This window comes from Mobula birostris, chromosome 3 (genome assembly GCF_030028105.1).
Source record: "Mobula birostris isolate sMobBir1 chromosome 3, sMobBir1.hap1, whole genome shotgun sequence".
Taxonomy (NCBI): Eukaryota; Metazoa; Chordata; class Chondrichthyes; order Myliobatiformes; family Myliobatidae; genus Mobula; species Mobula birostris.
Genome location: NC_092372.1, coordinates 53,012,736 through 53,033,066, shown reverse-complemented (window position 1 = coordinate 53,033,066; position 20,331 = coordinate 53,012,736). Strand labels below are relative to the sequence as shown.

At 43.5% G+C, this 20,331-nt stretch overlaps 1 protein-coding gene across 1 annotated transcript; it reads right to left on the bottom strand.

The window, feature by feature from the left end:
• Window positions 1–200: 200 nt before the first annotated feature.
• On the bottom strand, window positions 201–11,275 carry LOC140195668 (general transcription factor IIE subunit 1-like). Its single transcript, XM_072254385.1, has 4 exons — window positions 10,828–11,275; window positions 10,021–10,222; window positions 4,374–4,588; window positions 201–562 (listed from the first exon to the last, which is right to left on the bottom strand). The coding sequence occupies exons 1-4, from the start codon at window positions 11,273–11,275 to the stop codon at window positions 201–203; spliced, it is 1,227 nt and encodes a 408-aa protein (XP_072110486.1).
• Window positions 11,276–20,331: the final 9,056 nt, after the last annotated feature.

Below are 20,331 nucleotides of genomic sequence, written 5' to 3'. Positions count from 1 at the left end.
TCCTTCAGAGTATAATCTGACATTTCAAGTTCTACAGCTTCAGGTTTTTCACTATTACAAGTGGCTTCATAGCACTGAAGTCCAGCATTTAGGCAAACCAGCTTTACAGTATAGTTTTACTTTTGAAATTCCCCTCCCCCCTCTAAGAGCCAACTAGTCAAAATAAATACACATTACAAATGAAATTTAAATGCTACTATTTAATCATACATTAAATGGAACATTTCTTGGCAAGTAGAAATGTACTTCTCCCTCTCTTCTTCAGTCATCAAAGATACCAATTCAGGCTGTTGACTAACTTCACTATAGAGATATGGTTTTCCAGCAACCATAACCATGGGTTTCTCCAACTCAGATTCATCTTTCAGAATTTCTCGTTTTGTAGCTTGTTTTCTGTTCTTGAACTCTTCTCCAGATTCACTAGTATCACTGTCTGGTTCAGTCTGATTGGAAGTGAAGGTTGCTCCAGTTGGTTGTCTTTTCTCATGAATCATAAGTGTTTTTATTACTTCACAATTGAGAGTCTCTCTCTCTGTATTTTGAAGAAGATTTTTGGCATGTTCTAAAATATTTGAAAGTGTATTTGACTCGTCAGTCTCAAAAAAAGTTGGATATCACATGCACATTCTCAATACTTAATAACAATCTAAATTCATTTTTTTTCCCCTACCCATCTGCAAAAATTATCAAAGTAAACCTGGTGTCACACAATGCCTGGCTTTCCTTTGGAAGAAAAAGTGGGGGGGGGGGGAAGAGAAAAGAAAGGGGGGAAAAAAATCAAAGATTAACTCAGTTTCAAGGCAGAGCTAGCATTTTTTTAAAAAAAAAAATCACACAGTATTCATTGTATTTTGCATTGGCATGAGGAAGAAACTAACTATCAAAGTCAAAATATGGGAACAAGGCCTACAGACCAGTTTTTCCATGACATCTATGTTGCCCAGCAAGCTAGATCCATCTACCCATATTTGGCCCATAGCCATCTAAACCTGTTGGGAGTTCTGTTCAGAAAACATAACCAGACTATTTCTTCCCCCACCCCCAATCACTATGTTGGGGTACAGTTAAAGCTATTGCACATCACAAGACTTGTTTGTTAACCAATAAGGGAAAATAGAAGCTTGGAAAAAGGTTACATGCCAGTGCTCTGAGATTATTGTACTTGTAGTCCATAACAGTATTATACTGTTACTAGGTTATGTTACTGTGATTACTTGATCTTCACAAAGTAGTGCCATCCAATTAAAACCTTATTTTCTGATTGTCAGCGTGCCCTCCTGAAGAGCTGGGCATGATGCAATACCAGCTAGTTTACATTTTAGAAATACTGGATAAAATAAAGCAGCATAGGAACTTCAGCTCACAATGGTTGCTAGTTTAAACTAATCCCATCAGCCTCCTCATGGTCTACATGCCTCAATTATTTGCATGTTCATGTACTTGTCTAAATGCATGATAAATGCTGCCATTATGTCTGCTTCCACCACTTCCAAGTAGCATGATCCCTACTACTGTGTGTACATATACAGGTATAAATCTCCTTCAAGCATTTCATCTCACCTTAAATTCATGCCCTCCAGTATGACAATTTTATACATTTCTAATAGAAGGTGTCTCATCCTGACACTCCAGAGGAAACACTTTAAGTTTGTCCAGTCTCTCCTTATAACCAATACTCTAATTCAGACAATATCCTGGTGACCTCCTTCTGCTCCCTCTCCAGAGCTCCACAACCTCCAGCTTGGCTGAAACAAATACTACAACTGTAATGTAACAGGGTAGTGAAGAGGGCTTATGGTACATTGGCTTTCATTAGTGAAAGCATTGAGTATAGAAGTTAGGATTTTCTGTTACAATTGTACAAGACATTGATGAGGCCACATTTGGAATATTGATGAAGAGTCACAGTGCAAAATGGCAGCAGTTTACCCTTTCCCATAGATGCTGCTTGGCCTGCTGAGTTCCTCTAGCATTGTGTATTACTTTGATTTTCAGCATCTGCAGAATTTCTCGTTTGGAATATTTTGTTCAGTTTTATTCACCCTGCTACAGGAAAAATATTAAAATGGAAAGAGTATAGAGGAGATTTACAAAGATGTTGCTGGGACTTGAAACTGAATTTATGGAGAGATTCAGCAGGTTGAGGCTTCTACACAACTTTTACCCCATGTCAATGTAGGCGAATAATATGTAACTTACAGGATGTATAAAATCATGAGGGCCATAGATGGGGGGAAAAAGACTACACATTGACCCCAGCATCAGGGAAATTCAAGAACTAGAAGGCTTATGTTTAGGGTGAGGAGATAGATTTTTAAAAACTTGAGGGGTAATTTCCCCCACCCCACCCTGAGGGTGGTGTGTATATGGAATAAGCTGCCAGAACAAATGGTTGAAGAGGGTACTTTAATAACTTTTAAAGGCACTTAGATAGTACATGAATTAGAAAGGTTTTAGGATATGGACAAAGTATGGGCAAATGGATGGGAATCTTGGTGAATGTACAGTTTTGCCATACAGATTTTAATCTGTATGATTAAATTCAAAATATATAACATCAAGTTTGTAAGGCATAACCTTCTCCATGCAAAACTATGCCGATTATTGTTTTTCAGATAAAAATAAATTCCACCTCCAAGAATCTTCTCCAGTAATTTCCCTATCACTGATGCAAGGCTTGCTAGCCTACAAATTCCTGGTTTGTTGCTACTGCCCTTCTTAAACAGAGGGGCAATATTAGCTATTGTCCAGTCCTCAGATCTCACCTGTGGTTAAGGAGGGGATGCAAGGCCACAGCAATCTCCTCTCTTGGTCTCTCAATCTGAGATAGATCCCATCAGACCTTGGGGTCTTATTCATCAAGAGACCCAGCATCTGCTCCTTGGTAACAAGATGCCCTAGAATGTAAACATAACCCATACCGATCTTGCTAAACTCCACATCATGAACACTAATGAAAAGAATGTTTTTAGCACCACTTGCCTATCACCTTCCCCAGTGCCACTGCTCCTTCCCTTTCTCCCGTGGTCCACTCTCCTTTCCCATCAGATTCCCTATCCACCCCTTTACATCTCCACCCATCACTTCCCAGCTGCTTGCTTCATCCCCCATCAACCTGGCATCACCTTTTAGCTTGTACTCCTTCCCCCCTCCCCCAGCTATTTATTCTCACATCTTTTCACTTCCTTTCCAGTCCTGATGAGGGTCTCTACCTGAAACATCAGCTGTTTATTCATTCCCATAGATGCTGCCTGGCTTGCCTAGTTCCTCCAGCTTTTTGTGTATTGCTCTGGATTTCCAGCATCTACAGAATTTTTTTTTTTTTTTTTTTTTTTTTTTTTATATAAATATATTAAGTACCTTGCCCACATTCTCTGGCTCCAGGCACAAATTCCCTCCTTTGTCTTTGAGTGATCCAACTGCCTCCCTCATTGCCATCTTGTGCAATTTATTTTATCATTTTACCATTTGCATGGCATAGAAATTGTGGGCCAAGGAGTACATTCTTGTACCATACTTGTTATAATATATGCACAAAGTCTTTAATCTTATTTGGCAAGAATATCTGATGGCCTCCTTTGGTCATCCTGATTCCTGTTTCCTGGCCTCTTTTGTATTTGAGTGGAGACCTGATAGAAGTTTAAAAAGTTTGAGAAGCTGGATTGAATAGAAAGCCACAGTTTCTCCCCAGCTAAAAGAGGGATAGGAGCTTGGAAAATTATAATGGAGTGGTTTAAGATGCTTTTAAATAGCTACATGAATATGCAAGGAACAGAAGGAAATGGATTATGTGCAGGCTAAGGGAATAGTTTATTTTACCATCATGCTTGATATAGACATTATTAGCCAATAAGCACATTCTTGTATTATACTGTTCTATGTGTGTACTTTCTAAATCATGCCATTTTGGCATTTGGGTGTGGAAGCAAAAGGATTCCCCCCCCCCCCCCTTACACTGAATGGTTACAAATTGGATGGGGAGGGGATAGTTTGTAAGTGTTCAGCAAATGCTGGTTAATCATTTTTGGAGCAGATTCAGGAGTAGCATCTCCAATGCTTTGAATCTCTCCCATAGTGATATAACAGAAATAGTTTGATGTCATCAAGCGTCTGTCCGCTCAGAAATTGTAATAGAAGAAAGTTGTATCAGAAAGTTACATGTTAAATAAGGAAGTGATTTAACTAAAAAGTTCAACTCTTATACCCTTTAATTTATTGGGTCTCGATTTCTTTTGGAACATTTGAAGACTTCCTTTAAAGTTGCTAAAATAATAAGCCTACATTTTCAAATAATTTCCAAAGCTCTAAGATGTGATTTTGTGTTGTTACATTCCTGTGTTGTATACATTATGGAAAATGCAAAGTGGACTCACCAATTGAACATTCTGCCACATCCAAACCAGTTCTTTCAACAGTGCTTGTGGTCAACCAGATGGGTTGCGGTTTAATGGGTTGCTTCTTGGTTTTTGCTTCAAATTCCTGGGCATTCACCATAATGTTTTGTTCATAGAGGTCCCTGCAAATTGTTTTATTTGACCATCTTTCTGGATGTGCATAACTTGCAGGACATTGCATTTTTTGTCCCTGACTGAGGAAAAAAATGCAATCATAACAAAAGCTGTAAGTATTCATGTTGAGCATCTTTTACTAATTAACTACAAATACAGTATAACCAAAGTCTTTACATATCTAGGTTGCAATAAAGTACATACAAAACAGACTTGCAAAGTTGTTGTTCTTTTTAGCTTAAGATAATCGACATAAACCAATAAATAGATATAGTTGAATTCAAACATTGTTTAGGGATTTAAGGCTTGTGGGGAACAGGGAGGACTGGTGGTGGAGATCAGTCTCAAGCCTTTTATGTTTTACTTATGGTGCTGTCTTAAGGAATTACTTCCACAGCCATTCTGGCTAGAAATACACCTTATTCATTTATATTAATCCTAGACGTGGACAACACTGGGTGGAAATAGTCCAAAAATGTTTCCATCAGTAGAAAGGCCTTTTCTTCTGACTGCTCTCAAATAAGGACATTGAAGACCATGGAAGTATTATGTTTAACCGGCAACATTAAAATCTGTTCAATGTTCTTGCAATATTCTGTGGTTAAGGCGGCATACGGTGCATTGGCCTTCATCAATCGTGGGACTACGTTTAAGAGCCGAGAGGTAATGTTATAGCTATACAAGACCCTGGTCAGACCCCACTTGGAGTAGAAACATAGAAAACCTACAGCACAATACAGGCCCTTCAGCCCACAAAGTTGTGCGAACATGTCCCTAGCTTAGAAATTACTAGGCTTACCTATAGCCCTCTGTTTTTCTAAGCTCCATGTACCTATCCAAAAGTCTCTTAAAAGACCTTATCATATCCATCTCCACCACCGTTGCTGGCAGCCCATTCCACGCACTCACCGAGTTTAAAAAAAACTTACCCTGACATCTCCTCTGTACCTACTCCCCAGCACCTTAACCAGTGTCCTCTTGTGGTAACCATTTCAGCCCTGGGAAAAAGCCTCTGACTATCCACATGATTAATGCCTCTCATCATCTTATACACCCCTATCAGGTCACCTCTCATCCTTGGTCACTCCAAGGAGAAAAGGCCAAGTTCACTCAACCTATTCTCATAAGGCATGCTCCCCTATCCAGGCAACATCCTTGTAAATCTCCTCTGCACCCTTTTTTCTATTGCTTCCACTTCCTTACTGTAGTGAGGAGACCAGAACTGAGCGCAGTACTCCAAGTGGGGTCTGACCAGGGTCCTATATAGCTGCAACATTACCTCTTGGCTCCTAAATTCAATTCCACAATTGATGAAGGTCAATACATCGTACGCCTTCTTAACCACAGAGTCAACCTGCGCAGCTGCTTTGAGCATCCTATGGACTCGGACTCCAAGATTCCCTCTGATCCTCTACACTGTCAAGAGTCTTACCATTAATACTATGTTCTGCCATCATTTGACCTACCAAAATGAACCACTTCACACTTATCTGGGTTGAACTCCATCTGCCACTTCTCAGCCTAGTTTTGCATCCTATCAATGTCCCGCAGTAACCTCTGACAGCCCTCCACAACATCTCCAACCTTTGTGTCATCGGCAAACTTAATAACTCATCCCTCCACTTCCTCATCCAGGTCATTTATAAAAATCACGAAGAGTAAGGGTCCCAGAAAAGATCCCTGAGGCACTCCACTGGTGACCAACCTCCATGCAGAATGTGACCCGTCTACAACCACTCTGTCTTCTGTGGGCAAGCCAGTTCTGGATCCACAAAGCAATGTCCCTTTGGATCCCATGCCTCCTTACTTTCTCAATATGCCTTGCATGGGGTACCTTATCAAATGCCTCGCTGAAATCCATATACACTACATCTACTGCTCTTCCTTCATCAATGTCTTTAGTCACATCCTCAAAAAAAATTCAATCAGGCTCGTAAGGCATGACCTGCCCTTGACAAAGCCATGCTGAGTATTCCTCATCATATTATACCTCTCCAAATGTTCATAAATTCTGCCTCTCAGGATCTTCTCCATCAACTTACCAACCACTGAGGTAAGACTCACTGGTCTATAATTTCCTGGGCTATCTCTACTCCCTTTCTTGAATAAAGGAACAACATCTGCAACCCATCAATCCTCCAGAACCTCTCCCATCCCCATTGATGATGCAAAGATCATCGCCAGAGGCTCAGCAATCTCCTCCCTCACCTCCCACAGTAGCCTGGGGTACATCTCATCTAGTCCCGGCAATTTATCCAACTTGATGCTTTCCAAAAGCTCCAGCACATCCTCTTTCTTAATATCTACATGCTCAAGCTTTTCAGTCTGCTGCAAGGCATCACTACGATCACCAAGATCCTTTTCCATAGTGAATACTGAAGTGAGGTATTCATTAAGTACCTCTGCTATTTCCTCCGGTTCCATACATACTTTCCCACTGTCACATTTGATAGGTCCTGTTCTTTCACGTCTTATCCTCTTGCTGTTCACATACTTGTAGAATGCCTTGGGGTTTTCCTTAATCCTGCCCGCCAAGGCCTTCTCATGGCCCCATCTGACATTCCTAATTTCTTTAAGCTCCTTCCTATTAACCTTATTATCTTCTAGATCTCTAACATTACCTAGCTCTCTGAACCTTTTGTAAGCTTTCTTTTCTTCTTGACTAGATTTACTACAGCCTTTGTACACAATGGTCCCTGTTCCTACCATAGCTTCCCTGTCTCATTGGAACGTACCTATGCAGAACTCCACACAAATATCCCCTGAACATTTACATTTCTTCTGTATTTTTCCCTGAGAACATCCATTTCCAATTTCCTGCCTGTTAGCCTCATAATTCCCCTTACTCCAATTAAACACTTTTCTAACTTGTCATGTTCCCATCTCTCTCCAATGTTATTGTAAAGGAGATAGAATTATGATCACTATCTCCAAAATGCTCTCCCACTGAGAGATCTGACACCTGACCAGGTTCATTTCCCAATACCAAATCAAGTACAGCCTCTCCTCTTGTAGGCTTATCTACATATTATGTCAAGAAACCTTCCTGAATACACCTAACAAACTCCACCCCATCTAAACCCCTTGCTCTAGGGAGATGCCAATCGATATTTGGGAAATTAAAATCTCCCATCACGACAACTCTATTATTACATCTTTCCAGGATCTGTTTTCCTATCTGCTCCTCGATATCCCTGTTACTATTGGGCAGCCTACAAAAAACACCCAGTAAAGTTATTGACCCCTTCCTCTTCCTAACCTCCACCCACAGAGACTCTGTAGACTATCCCTCCATGGCATCCACCTTTTCTGCAGCCGTGACACTATCTCTGATCAACAGTGCCACGCCCCCACCTCTTTTGCCTCCCTCCCTGTCCTTTCTGAAACATCTAAAACCCGGCACTTGAAGTAACCATTCCTGTCCCTGAGCCATCCAAGTCTCTGTAATGGCCACCACATCATAGCTCCAAGAACTGATCCACGCTCTAAGCTCATCTGCTTTGTTCACAATACTCCTTGCGTTAAAATAGACGCATCTCAAACCTTCGGTCTGAGCACGTCCCTTCTCTATCACCTGCCTATCCTCCCTCTCGCACTGTCTACAAGCTTTCTCCATTTGTAAGCTAACCTCTTCTTCCTCAGTCTCTTCAGTTCAGTTCCCACCCCCGAACAATTCTAGTTTAAACTCTCCCTAGTAGCCGTAGCAAACCTCCCCACCAGGATATTGGACCCCCGGGATTCAAGTGCAACCTGCCCTTTTTGTACAGGTCACACCTGCCCTAAGTGGTCCCAATGATCCAGAAATCTGAATCCCTGACCCCTGCTCCAATCCCTCAGCCATGCATTTATCCTCCACCTCATTCTATTCCTATTCTCACTGTTGCGTGACACAGGCAGTAATCCCGAGATTACTACCTTTGCAGTCCTGCTTCCTAACTTCCTTCCTAACTCCCCGTACTCTTTTTTTTCCCCCCAGGATCTCTTCCCTTTTCCTACCTATGTCATTGGTACTAATATGTACCACAACCTCTGGCTGTTCTTCCCACTGCAGAATATCTTGGACGTGATCTGAAACATCCCAGACCCTGGCACCTGGGAGGCAAACTACCATCTGAGTTTCTTTCCTGCGTCCACAGAATCACCTGTCTGACCCCCTAACTATAGAGTCCCCTATCACTACTGCCTTCCTCTTCTTTTCCCTACCCTTCTGAGCCACAGGGCCAGACTCTGTCAGAGGCACAGCCACTGTCGGTTCCCTCCGGTAGGCTGTCTTCCGCCCCCCCCCCCCCCCAAACAGTAGTACTTATTGTCAAGGGGTACAGCCACAGGGGTACTCTCTGGTACCTCACTCTTCCCCTTCCCCCTCCTGACTGTGACCCTCATCTGTCTCCCGTGGCTCCAGTGTGACCACCTGCCTATATCTCTTTTCTATCACCTCCTCGCTGTCCCTGACCAGGCGAAGGTCATCGAGCTGCAACTCCAGTTCCCTAACTCGGTTCCTTAGAAGCTGCAGCTTGACACGCCTGGAGCAGATATGGCCATCCTGGAGGCTGGGAGGTTGTTGAGCCAAGGCCCTATCATTCTGCCTGCTTCTCACTCCACTGCCCGCTGGATATGGTGGTCTTCTTTTTGAATCTTTCACACTCTACTGGCTGGCAGCACACGCCTGCGCAGCCTTGCCTTTCTTTTACCCAGAGCGGTAAAAACTGCCTTAGCTCCAAAAATCAGCCGTTCACTCGCAGCCTTCTTGCTCCAAGTACTGTGCTCGATTTTGGGGTTGCCTCACTACAGGAGGCCATAGAAAGGGTGCAGAGGAGATTTACAAGGACGGTGCCTGGATTGGGGAGCATGCCTTATGAGAATAGGTTGAGTGAACTTGGCCTTTTCTCCTTGGAGCGACAGAGGATGAGAGGTGACCTGATAGAGGTGTAAAAGATAATGAGAGACGTTGATCATGTGGATAGTCAGAGGCTGAAACGGCTGGCATGAGAGGGCATATTTTTAAGGTGCATGGAAGTAGGTACAGAGGAAATGTCAGAAGTAAGTTGTTTTTTTTTTTTAAAAAAGAGAAACGCAGAGAGTGGCGAGTGCGTGGAATGGGCTGCTGACGGCAGTGGTGGAGGCAGAAACGGTAGGGTCTTTTAAGAGACTCCCGGATGGATACATGAAGCTTAGAGAAATAGAGGGCTATGGGCAAACCTAGGTAGTTCTAAGGTAAGGACATGTTCGACACAGCTTTGTGGGCCGAAGGGCCTGTATTGTGCTGTAGGTTTTCTGTGTTTCTATTTAGCTGGTCCCTACACTAATTTTAAACTAAATCTGGTAACACGTGGAACTTGCTTCAGGTTTACAGGGACACTGAAGTATCACCATTCCAAAGAGATTTAAGCATGCATAGCAAATAAAACTTACCTATCCCTTACCAGAAAGGCTGAAATGTAATCTATTATATTGTGGCAGAGGATAGAAAAGCTTAAGAATTTCACTTTTAGATTCATCAGACATACGTTACCCAACTGCCAGTTCTGGAATCTCACTTGGTTGTGGTTCCAGGAGCTCCTGTGGAAGAGCGATATCTTCAGCTTCTTGTAAAAGTGCATAAATTGGTTCAAGCTGCTCATTAAATGTTGCCAAAAGAGTTCGAGCATCCCGTTTCGGTATTGCAGTGCCATCTTCTTCTACTTCAGTGTGACAGTAAGTGCAGTTAAAATTTCCTGTATAATTTTATGGGAATAGAAAAACTATGACTACAGAACTGTCATGGAAAAGCCTTTCAGCACTTTATTCTTTTGTTTATTCCCTACAACCTTGTCGCTAATTAATTACAGCATTCAGATCAATGTTTTATCAGGGTCTTGCAGGCACAGCAGCATTAGTGATCAAGGGTGATACAATCTTCTGAAACCTTTCCAGTGGCCTTGCTTCTCTTAGTCTCCCATCATTTCAGCAAACAACAGAAACACTATAGCCTCCAGTAACTATTCCCCATTCAGCAGATATTATTAATTAATTCAGCACTGCCCCAATGCTGTCCAGAAATTATGTGACAATAAAGGACGAATTGCCTCAACCTTAGATTATTTACTTGTCCATTTCCACTTTGACCTGGTGTCAGCACAAGGTTTTTTCTTACCAAGTTGAGCTACTAATTTCATGGGAATTGCCAAATTACATTCAATTTGTGGAGGCAGAGCAGTCAGACAGTGTAATTTTAACTACTTACTGAAGTATATAGATTGGCTGAAAAACCATATATTTGTACCCAAAACAGGAATTGAGTAAAATTTGGACTCTGATCAGCTTCAAGAGGATACCTTACCTGTGCAAGGATCAAACAAGTGATTGACTTCCAAATCACTAAACGTACTGAAGCAAATTGGACATTTAAAAGAAGATCTTGTTGTGGAATCTCTTTCATCAGTTTCAATTTTTCTGCGCATAATGTCCAACTTGTATTTTACCATATCCACTAGCAGCTTGTAGTTGATGTGATAATAATTGTGTCGGGAACTTTTCCCATCAGGACTGGTTTCAACTCTAATTCGACTCTTAATAAACCTGTCAGCTTTCAGTGTGTTGAGAACAGCTCGGAGTTGCTTCTTCTCAAACTTTAGTAGTTGTTGCAACTCAGCCTCCTTCACACAAGGATATCGAACAAGAACATCTAGGGTGAGGGAATATTCCAGCCCGTAGAATCCACGCACAATGTATTTTGCCAAGCGCTTTAAAGCTGCAGGAATTTCAGTTACCATTTTTTGGTCTCCCATTGTACCTTCCTTCAAATTAGAAAGGAATAATCAGTTTTTAAAAATTTTAAATCAACTTCATTAGCAAAAAGGATTATCTGAAAGTAAAGACAGATACTCTATATTGTCTTCAAAGAAATGCTGGCAATAAACAAACAAAATGCAGGAAATGTTTCTCTGCATGTTGACAAATCTACCAAACTACAGTGATGATTCCACTCTGAAAGAGCTTTTGTTAATTAAACAGCAACAACAGTTTTAATTAAAACTTGTTATTTAAATATTGGAGTCTACAATTAAATATGGGGTTTGTCGATCTCAATCAGTAGCTGGGAGATTGAAACAGCATTCAAAGTTCAATGGTTTTTAGGTAGAACTTTATGACATCACAGCTTCTTTCCACAAAAATGTAATTTCTGTGGCAAGCAGTTGTGATGTTAATAATGGTGTTAATAAAGATGGCTAAGCAGTCAGTCACAATAAGGAGCACTTGCAGGCAACATACAGAAATAAAAAAAAAAATGATTATCAGTCCTTAAAAAAGCATTGTGCATGATACTAAGTTCAGAACATTCGCATTATAGCGGTAAAAATAAACTGATGTTTTAAATATTAACATAATACAGGAAGCACATACTTAACATTTTCATTTTTAGAATCAGATAGTAAATTAAATAGCAGATGATGGGTGGGTTTACCATTAAAATTTAAACATGTAACCAAGTAGAAACTTCCAGTGAAATTTACAAGCAGCTTGTGTTATAGTATTCAAGTGAATTTGATCAGTTCTGTTGGGTGCCTACATTAAATTGCATATGTAGAAGTTCCAAAACTGTTGCCAGTTTTTGCAGTGTGAAATTTCAACATTATAAGCACAAGATCAGCATCATTAATCATCTGATGCTCACTTACAAATTATTTTCAAAAGCCTGGTACATTTGAATATTACACTACTGTCAAGAGAACATAACTGTAGGTTGAATGAATGTTGCTTTTTGGATGCTTCTCCTGTTTGCTGGAAAAACTAAGCTTTCAAATAATTCAACAACACACACAAAGCGCTGGAGGAGCTCAGCAGGCCAGGCAGCATCTATAGAAAAAAGTACAGCTGATGTTTTGAGCCAAAACCCTTCGGCAGGACTGGAGAAAATAAAAGCTGAGGAGTAGATTTAAAAGGTGAGGGGAGGGGAAAGAGAACCACCAGGAGATAAGTGAACCCTGATGGGGAGAGAGAAGTAGAGAGCTGGGAAGTTGATTGGTGAGAGAGGGAAAAGGGGATGGGAAATGGATAAAGATAGGTGGGTGGAGGAGGGGTTGGGGCATTAGCAGAAGTTTGAGAAATCTACATTCATGCCATCAGATTAGAGGCCAACCAAATGGAATACAAGGTGTTGTTCCTCCAACCTCATCATGACAATGGAGGAGGCCATGGATAGACATATCGGAATGGGAATGGGAAGTGGAATTAAAATTGGTGGCCACCGGGAGATCCCACTTGTACTGGTGGACAGAGTGTAGATGCTTAGTTAAGCAGTCTCCAGGTCTATGTTGGGTATCACCGATGTACAGGAGGCTGCACCGGGAGCACTGAACACAGTAAATGAATCCAACAGACTCACAGGTGAAGTGTTGCCTCAGCTGGAAGGACTGTTTAGGGCCATGAAAGGTAGGGAGGGAGGGAGGGAGGTGTAGGGGCAGGTGTAGCACTTTTTCCTCTTGCAAGGATAAGTATCAGGGAGGAGATCAGTGGGGAGGGACAAATGGACAAGGGAGTTGTGTAGGGAGCAATGCCTGCATAATGTGGTGAGTGGTGGGGGGGCAGGATTCCTTTGCAGGTGGAGGAAGTTACAGAGAATTATGTGCTAAATGTGGAGGCTGGTGGGGTGCTAGGTGAAGACAAGAGGAACCCTATCCCTGGTAGGGTAGTGGGAGGTTGGAGTAAGAGCAGATGTGTGTGAAATTGAAGAGATGCAGTTGAGGGCAGCTTTGATGATGGAGGAAGGGAAGCCCCTTTCTTTGAAAAAGGAGGACATCTCCTTCATTCTAGAATGAAAAGCCTCATCCTGAGAGCAGATGTGGTGGAGACAAAGAAATTGAGAAAAGGGGTTGGCATTTTTACAAGTAGTAGGGTGGGACAAGGCGTAGTCTAGGTAGCTGTGAGAGTGCGTTCGCTTATAATAGACAGCGGTGGATAAGCTGTCTCTGGAGATAGAGACAGTGAGGTCGAGAAAGGGAAAGGAGGTGTTGGAAATGGACCAGATGAATTTGAGGGCAAGGTGGAAGTTGGAGGCAAAGTTGATGAAGTTGACAAGTTCAGCATGGGTGCAGGAAGCAGCACCAATGCAATCGTCGACATAGTGTAAGAAAAGTGCAGGACAGCCACAGTGTAAGCTTGGAACGTAGACTGTTCCACATAGTCAACAAACAGGCAGACATAGCTGGGACCCACGCGAGTGCCAATGGCTACACCTTTTGTTTGAAGGAAGTGGGAGGAGCCAAAAGGGAAATCATTTAGAGTGAGGACAAGTTCCACTAGGTGGAGGAGACTGGTGGTGGAGGGGAACTGGTTGGGTCTGGCGTCCAGAAAAAAAAATGGAGAGCTTTAAGGCCTTCCTGGTGGGGGATGGAGGTGTATAGGGTCTGGACAACCATAGTAAAAATGAGATGATGGGGTCCAGGGAACTTGAAATCATCGAAAAGATCAAGAGTATGTGAGGTGTCACAAATGTAGGTAGAAAGGGACTGAACTAGAGGGGATAAAACAGAGTCGAGGCAATCTGATACGAGTTCAGTAGGGCAGGAGCAAGCTAAAACAATGGGTCTACCGGGACAAGCAGGTATGTGGATCTTGTAACAACAGGAATTCTGCAGATGCTGGAAATTCAAGCAACACACATCAAAGTTGCTGGTGAACGCAGCAGGCCAGGCAGCATCTCTAGGAAGAGGTACAGTCGACGTTTCAGGCCGAGATCCTTCGTCAGGACTAACTGAAGGAAGAGTGAGTAAGGGATTTGAAAGTTGGAGGGGGAGGGGGAGATCAAAATGATAGGAGAAGACAGGAGGGGGAGGGATGGAGCCAAGAGCTGGACAGGTGATTGGCAAAAGGGGATACGAGAGGATCATGGGACAGGAGGTCCGGGAAGAAAGACAAGGATGGGGGGGGGGGGGGGACATAAAGGATGGGCAAGAGGTATATTCAGAGGGACAGAGGGAGAAAAAGGAGAATGAGAGAAAGAATGTGTGTATAAAAATAAGTAACAGATGGGGTACGGGGGGAGGTGGGGCCTAGCGGAAGTTAGAGAAGTCGATGTTCATGCCATCAGGTTGGAGGCTACCCAGACGGAATATAAGGTGTTGTTCCTCCAACCTGAGTGTGGCTTCATCTTGATAGTAGAGGAGGCCGTGGATAGACATGTCAGAATGGGAATGGGATGTGGAATTAAAATGTGTGGCCACTGAGAGATCCTGCTTTTTCTGGCGGACAGAGCGTAGATGTTCAGCAAAGTGGTCTCCCAGTCTGCGTTGGGTCTCACCAATATATAAAAGGCCACATCGGGAGCACCGGACGCAGTATATCACCCCTGTTGATTTTAACCGCTTTATTTTCACCATGGATGTCCAGTCCTTATATACTTCCATCCCCCATCAGGAAGGTCTCAAAGCTCTACGCTTCTTTTTGGATTCCAGACCTAATCAGTTCCCCTCTAGCACCACTCTGCTCCATCTAGCGGAATTAGTCCTTACTCTTAATAATTTCTCCTTTGGCTCCTCCCACTTCCTCCAAACTAAAGGTGTAGCTATGGGCACTTGTATGGGTCCTAGCTATGCCTGCCTTTTTGTTGGCTTTGTGGAACAATCTATGTTCCGTGCCTATTCTGGTATCTGTCCCCCACTTTTCCTTCACTACATCGATGACTGCATTGGCGCTGCTTCCTGCATGCATGCAGAGCTCGTTGACTTTATTAACTTTGCCTCCAACTTTCACCCTGCCCTCAAGTTCACCTGGTCCATTTCCGACACCTCCCTCCCCTTTCTAGATCTTTCTGTCCCTGGAGACAGCTTATCCACTGATGTCTACTATAAGCCTACTGACTCTCACAGCTATCTGGACTATTCCTCTTCTCACCCTGTCTCTTGCAAAAACACCATCCCCTTCTCGCAATTCCTCCATCTCCGCCGCATCTGCTCTCAGGATGAGGCTTTTCATTCTAGGACGAAGGAGATGTCTTCATTTTTTAAAGAAAGGGGCTTCCCTTCCTCCACTATCAACTCTGCTCTTAAACGCATCTCCCTCATTTCACGTACACCTGCTCTTACTCCATCCTCCCGCCACCCCACTAGGAATAGGGTTCCCCTGGTCCTCGCCTACCAACCCACCAGCCTCCGGGTCCAACATATTATTCTCCGTAACTTCCGCCACCTCCAACGGGATCCCACCACTAAGCACATCTTTCCCTCCCCTCCTCTCTCTGCATTCCGCAGGGATCGCTCCCTACACAACTCCCTTGTCCATTCGTCCCCCCCATCCCTCCCCACTGATCTCCCTCCTGGCACTTATCCGTGTAAGCGGAACAAGTGCTACACATGCCCTTACACTTCCTCCCTTACCACCATTCAGGGCCCCAAACAGTCCTTCCAGATGAGGCAACACTTCACCTGTGAGTCGACGGGGGTGATCTACTGCGTCCAGTGCTCCCGATGTGGCCTTTTATATATTGGCGAGATCCGACACAGACTGGGAGACCGCTTTGCTGAACATCTACGCTCTGTCCGCCAGAGAAAGCAGGATCTCCCAGTGGCCACACATTTTAATTCCACATCCCATTCCCATTCTGACATGTCTATCCACAGCCTCCTCTACTGTAAAGATGAAGCCACACTCAGGTTGGAGGAACAACACCTTATATTCCATCTGGTTAGCCTCCAATCTGATGGCATTAACATCGACTTCTCTAACTTCCGCTAGGCCCCACCTCCCCCTCGTACCCCATCTGTTACTTATTTTTATGCACACATTCTTTCTCTCACTCTCCTTTTCCCCCTCTGAATATACCTCTTGCCCATCCTCTGGGTCCCCCCCCCCCCCCCCTTGTCTTTCTTCCCGGACCTCCTGTCCCATGATCCTCTCGTATCCCTTTTGCCTATCGCCTGTCCAGCTCTTGGCTCCATCCCTCCCCCTCCTGTCTTCTCCTATCATTTTGGATCTCCCCCTCCAACTTTCAAATCCCTTACTCACTCTTCCTTCAGTTAGTTCTGACGAAGGGTCTCGGCCTGAAACGTCGACTGCATCTCTTCCTAGAGATGCTGCCTGGCCTGCTGCGTTCACCAGCAACTTTGATGTGTATGTGGATCTTGTATTCCATTTGTGTAGTCTCCAAATTGATGGCATGAATATAGATTTCTCAGACTTCAGGTTTTTCCCTCTCTCACTTCATCACAGCAATCAACTTTGCAGCTCTTTACTTTATCCCTCCACCTCCAGATATCACCTATCAGCTTGTGTTTCTCTCCCCCACCCCCCATCTTTTGAATCTATTCCTCAGTTTTTTTTTTCCTCTCCAGCTCTGCCAAAGTGTTTCAGCCCAAAACATCAATTGTACTTTTCTCCCCCCCCATAGATGGTCCTGGGCCACTGAGTTCCTCCAACATTGTGTGCGCGTTGCCCAGATTGCCAGCATCTGCAGATTTTCTCTTGTTTGTGGTTTCAAATTATTCAATTTCTTTTGATATAGCTCATCACAATTGAAATGTGAGGTTGAATGGTCTGTAGAAAATTAATTCCTTACCCATTCAGCTATATAAGATGACTCTGCCAGGAGTGGAATATGCTGACCAAAATCACAGCAAGATCTGTTTCCTTCTTTCACTACAGAAAAGAAAGTTATGACAATGTAGTTTGAAAGAAGACAGTACAATAAGCCAGTTAACTAGCATAACTAATGTAATAACATTTTAAGTTAAGCTATGATCTTACAATCACCAAATATTAACTAATTAGTAACTGTGGACAAATAATGTTAGTATAACTAGACTTAGTATCAAATTTCAGCACTAGAACAAATATACACCCAAAGATCACCAGCAGTGTTATCCTAGGGGTGGGGGTAAGGGGCAGTAGGTGGGGGACATGTGCTTTTCTAATGTGTGAGAGCAATAGAAATGATAAATTCTTCACCAGGCTTGATCCCTCATTTTGTTAAGTAAATGAGAAGGCATTAAATACTTGCCTTTACTGTGGCATATTAGAACTCATCTCCTGGAGCTGTACTTATTGTTTAAATAATAACATTATTTTATTAACTCAGAGGGTTAAGAAACATTCCAGGAGAACATAAATAACAAAGGGGGAGCTGAAAACAAAACCAACTAAAAATATACACACACAACAGGAATTCTGCAGATACAGGAAATTCAAGCAACACACATCAAAGTTGCTGGTGAACACAGCAGGCCAGGCAGCATCTCTAGGAAGAGGTACAGTCAACATTTCAGGCTGAGACCCTTCATCAATATACACATCAAGGTGTAGACAGGAAAGACCAATTAAATTAGAAGAATACTATATAGAAAGTCAGGTAATTAATACAAGCCTCTGACATCTAAAATTCACCTAAATATATTTCAGCAGATATTAGACACAAACACCAACAACACAGATGAAAAATACACTCACCAGAAATTACTACTACTGACCAAGTGGTCTGAAGTAAGCAACTGGTCAAGAATGGAGAATTGAAATACTGGTGAAAAGAATTAGGAGACAATCATAGCAATTAAATCATAATTAAATTCAGAAAGGTGTGAAGGTGGCTGTTGGCACTATCTTAAACTGCTGCATTTGGGACAAATTGCTTTATTGGATATCAGCCAAATGCAGGCAAATGGGACCAGCTGGGAGAGATATCTTAATCTGGATAAATGAGCCGTTGCTGTGCAGTATAATTCTATAACTATGATTTATTGTCATGGAAATGCACAGAGCTATTGCCCGTGGACTTCCAGGATTTAGATCCAAAAGGATGTTGGATGTGTTCTTATATGTCTAGTGCCATTGAACTTCCAGATAACACCAGTTTAGGAGGTGCAGTCAATGAAGCTTTGGTGTGTTGCTACAGACTTTCCTGTAGGTGGTATGTACTGACTTACTATGTGTTGAAAGTGAAGGAAGTGAATATTTAAGCAACACACACAAGATACTGGAGGAACTCAGCGGATGAGACTTCACCAGGCTTGGAAAAGCGTAAACAGTCAATGTTTCAGGCGGAGACCTTACATCAGGACTGGAGAATGTGACGCCAAACAAAGCTATCGGACGATTGATGCTAATGAGAGAGATAAGAGAGACAATGGAGAGATGTTCAAAATGCTAATAAGAGAGGAGAGAGGAATTAACGGAAAAGAAACACAATTCAGAATATTGACAGACTGGTTGCTTTGAACCTGAACAGTTTGAAGTTTAATGGACAGGCGATACCCCAGCAGGGGGATAAAAAGAACAGGTTCGCTAAGGCACGGGACACCGCAAGACCACGAGATAATGAGACCCTGGAAAGAGCGGTGTACCCCCACAAGTTGGTGGGAGTTTGGAGGTCCGGTTCGCAGGAACCGACCATAGGCTCACAGGGTGTAAAGGTATGATCGGTGGGAACCTGGTGTGTGTGTCCGCCCTTGCCTGGGTGCCGGGTTCGCCGCGGGAGAACGGTCGTATCCGGAACGGAGGGGTCACAGACGGTGATCACAGCGGAATAGAAGACATCAAAAAGGGTCGGCCCGAAACCAACTGTGAAGACATCAAAGGTCTGACTGAACCAAATTGCATCCCCCCCCCTCTCCAATGGCACAACAGCGATTACTGCGAACTATACTAAGCTGAACTGAACTCTGTGTCACTTAAGACTGATCATTTTACCCCTAGACTGTGATAGAGCTTGGTTGATCCCTATTACCCTAGCTCTGTGTACATGTGTGTATTATCATTGCTAACCTGTTGCATTTATATCCTTACGATTAGAGTACTGTGTTACTTATTACTTTAATAAAACTTTATTAGGTCCTAGTAATCCAGACTCCAACGAGTGGTCCATTTCTGTTGGTTTGGCAACCCAGTTACGGGGTACGTAACAAGCAAAAGAGATGAGAAGTCAGAGTAAGAAGGTGGTGGGAGGGGAGGAAGAAATACGAGGTAGTACGTGATAGGTGAAACTGGGAGAGGGGGGAATGAAGTAAATCCTGGGAAGTCGTCTGGTGAAAGAGATAAAGGGCTGGAAAAGGGGGAATCTGATCAGAGAGGACAAAAGGCCCTGGAAGAAAGGGAAGGGGAGGAGCACCAGAGGGAGGTGATGGGCAGGTACGGAGATGAGGAGAGAGAGGGAAATGGGAATGGGGAATGGTGAAGGAGAGGGTTGGGGCAATTACTACAAGTTCGAGAAATCAATGTTCATGCCATTAGGTTGGAGGCAACCCAGATGGAATCTAAGGTGTTACTCCTTCAACTTGAGTGTAGCCTCATCGCAGCAGTAGAGGAGGCCATGGACTGACATGTTGGAATGGGAATGGGAAGTAGAATTAAAATGGGTGGCCACTGGGAGATCCTGTTATTTTTTTTGGCGGACAGAGCATAGGGGCTCGGCGAAGCGGTCTCCCAATCTACATCGGGTCTCACTGATATACAGGAGGCCACACCGGGAGCACCAGACACAGTATATGACCCCAACAGACCTAACTGAAGTGTTGCCTCAGCTGGAAGGACCTGGTAGTGAGGGACATGGTGTAGGGGCAGGTTTAGCACTTATTCCACTTGCACGGATAAATGCCAAGAGGGAGAAGAGTGGGGAGGGACGAATGGACAAGGGAGTTGTGTAGGGAGTAATCCCTGCAGAATGCAGAAAGCTGGGGGGGAGAGGGAAAGATATGCTTGGTGGGGGGATCCCGCTGGAGGTGGTAGAAGTTACAGAGAATTATGTGCTGGACACGGAGGCTGGTGGGGTGTTAGATGAGGGTGAGAGAAACCCTATCCCTGGTGGGGTGGCAGGAGAACTGGATGGGGGCAGATGTGCATGAAATGGAGGCGATGCAGG